The 12116-nt window shown below is 39.7% G+C and overlaps 1 protein-coding gene across 3 annotated transcripts in view; it reads left to right on the top strand.

Annotated features, from left to right (window-relative positions):
• ryk (receptor like tyrosine kinase) overlaps positions 1-12116 on the top strand; it is a 43310-nt gene that overhangs the window by 18578 nt on the left and 12616 nt on the right. The window contains exons 2-9 of one of the 3 annotated variants that reach the window (XM_030049602.1): positions 1613-1734; positions 1843-1942; positions 2595-2726; positions 3458-3520; positions 4240-4378; positions 5150-5250; positions 8344-8427; positions 10604-10729. In XM_030049602.1, the coding sequence (XP_029905462.1) occupies positions 1613-1734; positions 1843-1942; positions 2595-2726; positions 3458-3520; positions 4240-4378; positions 5150-5250; positions 8344-8427; positions 10604-10729 (867 nt within the window). Of the gene's footprint in view, positions 1-1612; positions 1735-1842; positions 1943-2594; positions 2727-3457; positions 3521-4236; positions 4379-5149; positions 5251-8343; positions 8428-10603; positions 10730-12116 lie in introns of all 3 variants that reach the window. The other 2 variants (XM_030049601.1, XM_030049603.1) reach the window with 2 other exon arrangements.

Raw genomic sequence — 12116 nt, 5'->3', positions numbered from 1 at the left:
TCCCTCTTCTGGCCCCCTTGCCTGGCTGCATAGTTTTAATTGGTATCAAAGCAGTGTGACCACATGTAGAGACAAGGGAGTCACACAGAGTTGAGTATGAGGAAGGTAATTATTGGAGCACTAATCTGAAGCTGTGTATGTCGGTGTATTTGGGATGAATGGCCAGAGTATGGAGTAGAGTGTGGAATACAAACAAAACATCACATTTGCAGAATTTATCATGATTTACAACATGCCTCACACTGTTTCTCATCTGCTTTTCTAGGGATAATCTGGAAGTTAATGGGCATAATCCAAATGGTAACAGCAGAGTATTCCACTAAAATACTGCAAATGCAGCAACAAATGATACTTACATTATTTGTATTAACCATATGTTATTCTTACATTTATTTATTTGTTGGTTTATTTTTCAGGGACAGTACACACTAATTAACAGTTAAACTGTAAGTGAGTCAGAGTTAACTGAAGAGGCTAGATTTCATCTGCTGTCTCTGGCCTGAACTTTAAAAAGCAGACATTGTATTAAAATATTTTGCTACTAGATGTTATTAACTGGAAATATCTTTCATTTTTATTGCAATTAATACTAAGGTATTTATAAATAGCAATCTTGATCAGTATACAAGGAGGCAAGTGAAGTTCATATTCAGTGTAAAACCATCAAGCCGATCTTTTCCTTTGGGCTTGCTTAGACACTGATCTGTACCCCTACCCCCACCCCCTTCATTCTGATTATCTCCAGTTGGCAAGTGCCTGTGAATGTTTCTAATTGAGCTGAAGTGAGAAAGGTCTATGAGCTCTGAGACAGCCCTGGGGTATTGGGGGAGTCTGGGTACATTCCTCCATCTCTTTTAACTAGATCCTCTGCAACTGATAGACAGGCCCCAGTCCACCAGACAGGGGCTTTGTAGGACTGATAGTACTGCCCCAGGCCAGGGTTGGGGATTTCACTACCTGCATTAAAAACCACACAAATTTAGACTTGTGCAAGTTTTTTGATGTGGTTTTAGTGAGAGTCCAGTGAAAAACCCTTTGGAGTGCCTTTTTTGTTGTTTTACTTCACATTGTTGCAGTGCACAATACATACCAGCTCATCTAACTGGCTGGCTAAGGGATTTCCTAAGCTATGGGTCCAGTGAGGACAAAATGATTTGACTGCTTCTAGATATTGTATGTTAATTCCAAGGGATCAGATCGTTTTATGTAAAGCATTCCGCTACCTTCTTTTCAAGCCTTTCCCTGCCCAGATTTTTCCTGGATAGGAAATTGTAGTCATATTTTGGAGGCTGTCTCAGTTGAGTGTTTTGATGTGTTTCAGTTGGGCACTAACAGCTCTCAAGTGCTAACAGATGTAGTTAGTCAATGTCTGTCATTGAGAGGGAACCCCCAAATCCAAACTGGCATTTTGATTGGATATTTCTCCTTCTCCATATGGCTTAGTTTGTGTGTGTGTTTGTGTATGTGTTTGTTTCGGTATTGCTCCAGATAAGATCGTTTTATTTGCTGTGAACTTAGGGCATGTATGTCTGATGTTTTGGTGTTTTCTTTTGACTTAACTGATTTCTGTAGTATCTCACCAGGTATACTTACATCTCTTTTACCCACACAGGCCTAGATGCAGAGCTCTATTACGTGCGGGATGATGTTGTGAATCAGTATGCACTCTCCTTCACCCTACCTGTACCCAGTGAGACCAACAGCCTCCACTTTACATGGCATTCCAAGAGTAAGGTGAGGCTTATCATATGGTGTTATCGATGACTCGCCTCAATGCAATCTACAAACACAGGCCAACTCCAAGCCATTTGAGTGGGTAGTAACAATTTTGTTCACCAACAGGTTGACTACCGACTTGGCTTCCAGGTAGAGAACCCTGCTGCCATGAACCAGCCACAGAGCAACATCTCTAGTCAGGGAGAAGTGCCCCGCATTACCTCTGGTTTGTCAACCACTTACCTCTTTCTGTGTCACATCCTCTTAGAGCTTCTGCATGCTTATAGTCTGTAGAATTTTGAAAACAGTGAGAAATCATTATAATTAAATCCACATTTCAGGGAGGTGTTAGCTACTTTCAATACCAGTAGGATTGGATCAGATTTTGGAATCTGTTTGAAAGCTGTTATTTTAGCTGTGGCTGTGATCAGGCACCACTTGATGAAGTGTTATTGTCTGCACTACATTTTGTAGCCTCACTCTGTGGGAGCAGTGTTTTTTTGGTTCTAGTTGCCTTGTCTACTTTATTCATGTCTTCTACATCTTCAGTGTAATCAGTAGTTAGAAGACCATTTCCAACCATAGCACGTCTAATGCCTTTTTGATGGTGTTGATATGGTTGCATTCAACACTGTAAAAATGGAGACGATTCACATATTTTCATATCCTATATGTGTGCACCCACGAGTATATTATGAAAACTGGTCAAGTGAAACACTTCATAACAAAATTACTTAAAATGTCCTAACACAGACTCTTTAATATTATGCATTACAAGAGGTTTCTCTTTCTCTGTGTGTGTGTGTGTGTGCGTGCGTGCGTGCGTGCGTGCGTGCGTGCGTGCGTGCGTGCGTGCGTGCGTGCGTGTGTCTGTGCAGTGTTTAGAGTGGACCTTTTCTGTTCTGGCAAGGTGGATGGAGAGGCCGTTGTGACAGTGCAGCTCAACCTGACCATCCATGCCAACAACTTCACAGTGCTCAACTTCAAGAGGAGGAAAATGTGCTATAAAAGTAAGTTTTCAAACAGTGGTGGGACTAAAAATGGCCTTCAAGGGAGTAGTATATCTTCTCACCTTGAATCTTTGGATGAATGTCATTTTTTTCTCCTGAAGTTCTGCTTTGAATGTTTGTGTAAGTGTTTGTGTAATGAGGGCTCTGATGCTTACTGTTAAATGTCGGCACTGTGCATCAGATACTTGGCATGCTGTGCTGCCAGTTAGAGAAGGAAATGTGCTTGTCTTGAGTTATGTGCTATTTTCAAACCCACTGAAGATAATTGCATGTGGCTAAGAGACTTGTTATGTTCTCTGTGGAAATAAATCCAAACTCAGCTTATTTTGAGTACCAGTCAAATTAGCAGCCATAGAGGAATAGTGTTTGTGTTTGTTTGTTGTACCACAGTGGCACTCAAAATGTATGATGAGTGATTATTGCTGCCAAGCATGATTCTGGGATTGCCCTCTTGTTTACATAGTTTGCTTGCACAGGAGAAATGATGTCTATATACTTGTCCCCTGTGTTTGCTGACCACTGACAGTGTCAGAGCACAGCCATATCTATCTTTAATACTAACCCTTTCAACATTATTTGACTTGTAACGACTTAAGTAAAAAACGTAAGATTAGTTTCTTTTGCCTTTCAGATTTTGATTACAATGCTGAATATCATGATTGGTGAAACCTGCCATTGATGGTACAGCTGAAGTAATTATTTTTGCTCTTTTGCCCTTGCTCTGTGAACAGGAATAGAATCTGACCCAAAGATCCCTTCACTTTCCAACAATATCACTCTTCAAAGGCCTGAATGTAAGTATTTCTTGCTCCACATCCTGCTTTGCTGTTGTCCCTCTCTGCCAGCTCCTTGCATCATCTGTCACAGTGGGCCTCTGCCAGATCAGATGGAAGGATTAATGCCATGTGCCTCGCTGTACTGCAGCACACACCAGCCGGACTTTTCATAATAAAGGTGTATGATTCAGAGGCCAAAGAGAGGGATGCATGCTGCCATTGAAACACACTTTGTCAATCTCCTCTGGAGTGGTCTCCCTCCTCCACTCTGACTCAGGCTTTATTCAGGCTCTTTGTGAGCACACTGCCTCAGTAACAAAGCACCATTAGTAGCTTGCCTCCCTTCTGCTTGGGTAGACCCGGGGAACCTGCGGCCCTCAGAGGCTTTTAGAGCGATGACGAGGAAAGCTCTCAGACACTAAATCCTGGGCATTGCCTCTGGTATTCCAGGCTTCCATTAACCCTGAGTGGAGTACTTGATATACTCACAGTCTGTCTCCTTTAGCTTTTTCTTTGCTCTCTCTCTCTCTGTCTTTGTCTTTCCTACCCCTGTAGAGTTCTCTCTCTCTCTTGCATTGCCTTACCATATATTCTGCTTTTCCTATCTTACAATGCAAAAAAGTATTGAAGCTTTCTGCGCTCAGTGATGTTGTAACTGGTTGCCTAATTTTCCAGTTTCCCACAATGGCTGCTTTCCTGTGACTGCCATTTAACCAATGACCTGTTTCCATCAGTAGATGGTGTGACCACCCCCACCACCTCCACCCAGGTTTTCTACATCAGTGTAAGCGTCTGCTGCATTGTCATCTTCCTGGTGGCCATCATCCTGGCCATCCTGCATCTGCACAGCATGAAGAGAGTGGAGATGGAGGACAGGTTTGTTATGGCATGTCTTATTTCTCCTGGTGAATTACTCTGTATATTAGTGTTTCAGAGAAGAGATGAATGATACTATAGCCATTGTTTACATATCGCTAAGCCAAGTACACTTGTATTTGTTGGCTCTGTAAATTATGTTAAAATTTCCTACAAAATGTTATTAAAAGAACATAAAAAATGAATCATTTCAACAATGACAATTAAATCAAATTGTTTAGAAACTTTGCTGTAACTCTCCTGTTATTCAGGTCTTATATTATCCATTCCAGGTGGCTGAACGTAGATGCATTAGCTAAATTATCAGATCCAGATATTGGTGTACAATTGGATCAACACATGCTATAATTTTTGCTGCTATTGATTAGAGACGTTTCAGGTCAGCCATTGCATCTGTTGTGAGGTCAGATCATAGAACAACAGTCTCCCTCACACAGAACAGTTGCTTGCACTGCCATGGGAATTTGCCTAATGTGATATTTGGGCTAAACTGAGTTGCTTTAACGATATTTTGCGGAATTGACTTGATTTGATCACATTGCCCATGCATTCTGACATGATAGGATCCATGTGCTAAACAAAAGCCTTTTGTTCGTCCGTAGGAGAACAGGTATAAAGGGATTTTCCACTCGACCATGCTCTAGCTCTTTGTCAGCTGGTTTCTGATCAGTATGTGGGTCAGGCTTGTTTTAAAGGATATTTTAAGTGATTTTTATATTCAAGTTGGGGCAGTGTTGGAGGGCAGATGCCTTATTTCTTCCTGTCTTTCAGTGTGAGTGACAGTGGAAGCTCTCAAGGTCTGTCTCAACCATCCACCCAGACCACACAGTACCTGAGGGCTGATACTCCGAACAATGCAACCTCTGTCACCAGTAAGATACTTTACTTGCTTTCCATGCTATAAAACTAACAAGTACATTTATCATCTGCCTATGAATGGTGCAGTAACCCCTTGAGCCAATACAAGATACATCATCCCTTTGAGTTTCCTTAAAATCAGACCAGTGGTTCAGCTGTGATGGCCCTCCCCTTACTTCCAGATTTCATTACACAGGGGACAACAAGCCATATTAAAAAGCAGCAAGCCTTTGAGTTTGTGATGGTGTGGTGTCATTAACTGTAAAGTCGCTGATAAAATCATATCTCTATTCAGACATTGTCATGTTTACAATCTTTTCTCACTGATGTCTCACTGACTGCTCACTGATGTGCCTAGTGAGCTGAGAATCGTTTAATTTGCTCTTGTATGATGCTCAGATTGACATTGTTTCATACACATATGTCAGATACATGCTTGGTTCCAGCAAAGTACCCAACATAAGAAGACATTTCACTTCAAACAGAACACAGTATTAGCAGCAGAAAATCCTTACAGACACAAACAAGGACAACACATGTTATTACTTTCAGATGATAGCAGCCTGCCTGTATGTGCTCTTAACTTGTTTATTAAATTGATGTGATATAAGAGTTGGCATCCATGCTAATGCATTTTTGTCTTTCGTCTATCTTTGTCCATGTGAGTGTTTTAGCACTGTATCAAAAATAATATCTGCTATTATTTATAGTAGCATGCGTGAAAACGCACTTTGCCAAATCATATGACCATTCACGTACACTGGGCATGTGCCGATTGTGTACTCTATTTGTTGGTTGCTCAGTTGCAGAAAATATTTTGGAGGAAGTACAGCAATGGTGTTTTTGTTAGATTTCTTTGCTTGTACCAACAGCAAGGTGGAAGTCTTACAGTAACACGAGTATAAGATGATCAAGGCAGCAGAAAACACTGATAGGGTGCAAATATAGTAATATATTTGAGTGATACCGGCAGCATTATCCATCACTGGAGGAAGCCAAGCTACCGGAAAAAAAGGAATACCCACACAAGAAAGATAAAATCACAAAAGTTGTGTAGGCTCAGCTATAATGTCTTGGCTATGCTTTGTTAGTGCTTGTCAATTCTTTGTCTGACGTATTATTTTAAAATGGTACCGTGTCTGCCTGCCCTGACTACAATGATATCCTGGAGTTTTCAAACTAATACTGGATCAGCAGCTTATCAAAAGCTGAAGTTGCATGAATGCTAGTCATAAACATAGCAAAAGTTAAGCATTTCAGAGTGAAAACAAATTAGTGTGGATGTAGCCTGAGAACCACAGTATACTGTGTGTGCTGTGCCACTGCAAGAATTATTGTTGGGATAGATTTACAATTTTTGGTAATCTCCTATATCATAGTATTGGCAGTTCATTAAAAACTGACAAGCCGCTCTTTTAAGTAGTGAACATACTTGAGAAAAAACATGACATTTTCCATACAACTTTTAGAGGAGCAGGATTCATGGCATGGTCAGGGCTCTGTTCATGACCTGTCATGCCCCAGTGACAAGAGAAATACTTTTTTGCACTAATGTAGTACAGGCAAATAAAATTGATTGTAATCCTGTTAGGACAAACTTGAGCATAGATTTTGACAAATGGCATTGTTTCTTCAAAAGGGCTTGAGTATGTTGGGCCCTTCATCATGTTTTCTTCTTATTCTTGCTTCTCTGAATGTGCATACCGCTTCAAATGAGATAATTGTCTGTGAATGACCTAATTAGTTTAACTAGAATCATAAGGTTGTAATAAGCAAGACAGATCCTGCAGCGATGTTCTTCCCACTTTGTCAGTGCTCTCCTTGTGAGCCATTATTGTATGAACAATGTGTGGATTATCTTGACGTTTGCTTTTTGTCAGAGCGTCTGTGCAGCTGTTAGAAGTAGAGTTATCCTTTTTTATGTAGAAGATGGCTGAAACTCATCTTGTCTAAACTGATATAACTGTACTAAATGATGGAAAATACACAGGCTATCAGAAATTAAATGAACTTTGGTGTATTTTATCCCAAAGTGGAAGAAGTGCACTTTGGAATAAAGTCACTCATTTCAAAAACAGACATTTTGTTAAAGCGACCATTGGTCTATACTGAGGGGCCTCCTATGACTTCCAGACATGGAACTTTAAGGACATAACAAAGTTAAAGTAAGTAGTAAACTTAAGTATGTACCCTGTGTTAGGTGTGAAATAAAGAATGTACTTACCTGCGAACAGCACTAGAATTGATTGTTAGATTGCCTTTTATTCTCCTGATGCCTTACAGTTTATGATCCTTACACATTTCCTCCAGTAGAGGTCCTTCTTGTTTTCAGTGAGGCGGCAATGTAAATGTTCTGCCACCCAGCCCTTTGTCTGTCAGCCAGCACTTATTGTAATTAGGGTGACTGTGTGCTTTATTGGTATGAAGTACAGATAAACTGATGTGATTTGCAAGAACAACACTGTGCAGTCGCTTTTTTAATGATTTCAGTCTAACTCATAGGCTGATAGGTAAGCTCTACCTCCATACAAATTTGTTAAGCATTTTTTCTCTCACAGATAGAACGACTCCACCTTTCACCCCCTGGCAACTGTTTACTCTATAGGTGACATACCAGTGGGGAGAGTGCAGCCTCTCATTAGAGCAGTCATTACTGTCTTCAGATGTTTTGATAATAAAATGAATCTTCCTCATTTGGAGAGGGAATTCATTCAACAGCCCTGAGGGGTCTAGGGAGCTCATTTTGGGAACAATTAGAATAGTACATTATAAATCAGTATGTTTTCATGTGTCTTATCATCATTGTATTTTGCATCTTTTCCCTCTTACATTTACACTTTGTTTTATTCACTTCCCTCTTTCTTATGTTTGCTTTGCTAAATGTATTGATTAGCACCACCATCCACCTACTTTTTTACCCAACTCTTGATGGGTAGGTTTACCCAACTTGCAAGCATGCCTTGTTTAATGGATGTCTTGTCTCTGAAGTGAAAATTTACAACTACACATCCATTAGATGAGATCATGCTGTAATTTGAGTGAGCTGTCCATTAAACCACCTCTTTCTTACTCTCTCCCAATTCCTCCCCAACCCCTCTTGTCATCAGACAATCACCCCGGTTCTGCACCCATACTCCAGCTTGCTGCCGCCTCCTTCCCAAACCCTGGTGTTCCCTCTCACGAAACCAAAAGTAAGTTCCAATGAAATTCTGAGAGAAGAGTAAGGAATCCAAAACTCTCTAGCGTCGTATGAAGCCATCTACACCAGTAACAATAAACGTAAACCCACCTGCTTTTCTTAATTTTGCCATTAGTCAGATGAGTATTTGGTTGCAGTTCTGTATCCCTGTATCTTGCTTACAGCCACGACATTGTGACCAGAAGGGTAAAAGTAACTCTTGATATTTATCATGTAAAAGTTTAATAGAACGCTTCCTAAGTCATCTTTGTGGCTGGTGAAATCCTCTAAATTCTGGTCCATCCATTTGCCTTGTATGTATACTAACCTTGTCTGTCTCCTTTGCATTGTCAATTTTATGTTTTCTTTTTTTAAAGTATATTCATAACTTACTGCTGCATACTTACTATATCCCCTAGAATTAAGATGAGAACCAAAAACTGAGTTAAAAAATATGTAAACATTAGAAGAAGAAAACCACAGTTTGTGCTTAGTAACCTCTGAAAACTTGAAGGCAGTAGATTAGGAAAAAGGTTTGCAGTTTCAGATGTGAGATAATCCTTGTCTCAGAAGAAAAAAGCTTGATATCTGTAATCACTTGCATCCTTCAGTGCAGAGGTGAGTTTTTTGTATTAGATATATTTAGCATTAAACTCAGGGTGTATTCATTTGAGGTGTATGTCAATCACTAAAACAGCCCCATCATCTTAGTGTTTTTTTCCTGCTGTTGATCAGGTTTAGCCATTACTCTTACATAGGACTGCATGAGTTTAGTGATGAAATGTTAGAACAATGAGACCTAAATGAAGTGAATTAACATAAACTCATCCATAACTCTCCTATAACTAAATAAAAAAAACAGAGTGGCTCAGGTCAGTTTTTTAACTAACATTTCCTTCTGTTGTCCTGCTGACCTCTAGAGGATGAAGACCTTTCCTGCATGAGGAGTTTGTGCACTTACTCCAAGTTGAAGTAGGGAGATAGTTTACAGGGACTGTTCCATAAGCCAAAAAAACTGTGTTAAAATAGTAAAGACAGCCAAAAGAGTACACAGGAAAAACGGACGCAGTAAAAAAAAGAATAGAAAATGAATTACAACTTAAAAATACTTACCTACAGTTACCAGATTTTTCTTACAATGGTGTACTAGTAGAAAGTTTGACATGTTCAGTTCTTCCTGTGCTGTATGTTAGAAGTGTTATAAACTGAGTTTTTCTTTTTCCAATTTCTGTGACGTAAACAGTGCACATAGTTTGACCTCTAGGTGGCAGTACTGACCTGCAGTGTATTTTGCTCTGCTACGTAGCCTGCACACTTAAATAGAGATCTAGTCCTCATCAAATCAAAGTATCATACCAATAATTTAGCAGTGACTGAGCCGATGGAATTCCGCTCCAAGCTTTTCCTGTGTTAATAAAATAGCATTCAAACAACATTAAATTCTCTTGTTGAGCTCACAAGTTTGTAATTTAAAACAGTTTTTATGACAAGATATCTGAGGTAGCTCACAAGTATGAGAGAGGCTGTTGTTTCCTGGATCCCCCAAGGGCAGTTTGACTGTCTTGGTCTGCAACTCAGTCTGGAGGCTGTTTGTTAATGAATGCTTATGTCAGTCAAGTTTATCAGCCCTTGCTCTGTCTCATACATTTGGCTGAGCTTACTTTTGACTTTGTTCCTCCAGTGGTGGTTAACCGCAATAATCTATGACTGAGCAGCTCTTCACAATGCAGCCTGGTGCAGAACTCCTTATTAGCTGTGAGCTGTACACACATAAATTTAGGTTGCATTATCTCTCATCACTGACATGTTGTGTATACAGGAGGTGTGTTTACATAAAGGGGATCATGTTTACACTGTATGTTCTTCTGGGTGCAGACATTGTCGGGAGGTTGTTTTTCTTCTATGCAAACTCGAGCCTACGTCAGCTGACCACTAATGACTGCCAATGTGTAGAACTATTATGAAATGGAAGTGCTGTAATACTGGACGTCAAATGAAACTGAATTTATGCAACTCATACGGTACATGACTGTCTGACTGCTTTTCTTGTAACCACTTGAATTATTTGAATTACAAATAGGGGCCTCTGTGTTTCTGGAGAAGTCAATCTGACATGAAGAAAATATGGTTTAGTTGTAACAGCTGATGTATAGCTCAGTGTGATTTTGTTTTTGTGCCTTGCCTGCCAGGCTACCCATCCCTCCGTATAGAGAAGAATGATCTGAGGAGTGTGACCCTCATGGAAGCCAAAGCTAAGGTGAAAGACATTGCCATCTCCAGGGAGAGAGTCACACTACGGGATGTTTTGCATGAAGGTATTCACCCACACTCAATACAGTGTAGTACAGTACACACAATACCAACTCTACCACCCCAGCATGGATCTCTACAAGTTTTTCTGTAATCTTCAGAAGCGTCTGAACATTATCTGAGGAAATCACAGAATATAATCTTAGAACACCAAGTGGACCATGTGACAAGAGTGGACATTTTTCCAGATCAGCCATGTTACCAAATGCACAATAAACGCTTATGAAGCTGAAAAAAGCTGCCAATCAGGGACATGAAAATTGCCTCTAAAATAGTGCGAACATTTATGCATTTTAAAGAAATTCTGGTCAACATAGCAAAACAGAACAGGATTTTGTATTCTGAGTTAGTGATTTAAGGGCATGAATCACAGCTTCTTGCAACACTAATATTGCTTATCTCTGCTGCTTTGTCTTCCAAGAAATACTAATCATCACGGTCTCAGCAAATACAAGTAGCACTCGTTTAAATAAAAAAGAGAGAAAAAAACACTTACCTCAGTAACTTATTGTGCAATGTGTTTTCCATATTGTTATCCATTTTGGCTCAGGACTCGTGAAATTTTGTTTCACTCTTCAAATGAAACACAACAGCCTTAATCTGCTTAATTTTCTTTGTTGGTGTCAGACTGTTTTTTTGTGTGGAATCCAAACTCTGATGTTTGGGGACCTCCTCAGTATACTGCAAAAAATAAAATAAATAAATATAGCCGCAAGCGGCAATTCCAGGGTTCAAGCCAACAAAGACCACTGGAAGTTGAAAGGGTATGTTTCAGGTACTGATGTGGACATATCCTGCAAGTTTTGTTATAACTGGGAAAACAACGTCCTATTTATAGTCCATATAGCACCTCCTAGTTGTCGATTTGAATAAAATTTTCAGGTATTTTTCGGGCACTTATGCGGACATATCCTGTGAGTTTCGTGTTTCAGGTACATACCCCTGTGAATTTTGTGATAATTGGCCCAGTGGTTGTAGACTTTTGTCCATTTATGTCCGATGCCATGCCCCTTTTGAAGTTCATTTGTCAATATCTTGAAAATGAAATAAGATATCATCAAGCCTTATGACACTTTTGATAAGCTTGGTCCAATGATGATCCTCAGCAAATTTCAAAGGAATCTGGCATACGTTCTAGGAGGAGATGTCAAAAATGTGTTTTCAAAAAATTCAAAATGGCGGAAAATCCAATATGGTGGACCACAAGGGTTCTGAGGATTAATGCATGTCTGCACCATATTTCATATAAATCAAATTTATGGTGTAGGAGTTATGATTTTTTGAAATTTAATATTTTGACTTTTAATTGTAGCTCCCCCATCAGGCTGATTGGGATCAAACGTCAGGGGTAGTATTTGCAACCAATATGCAAAATTTCATGTCTCTATCATT

This window comes from Myripristis murdjan, chromosome 4, assembly GCF_902150065.1.
Source record: "Myripristis murdjan chromosome 4, fMyrMur1.1, whole genome shotgun sequence".
NCBI lineage: Eukaryota > Metazoa > Chordata > Actinopteri > Holocentriformes > Holocentridae > Myripristis > Myripristis murdjan.
This window is presented reverse-complemented; position numbering and strand designations above follow the sequence as displayed.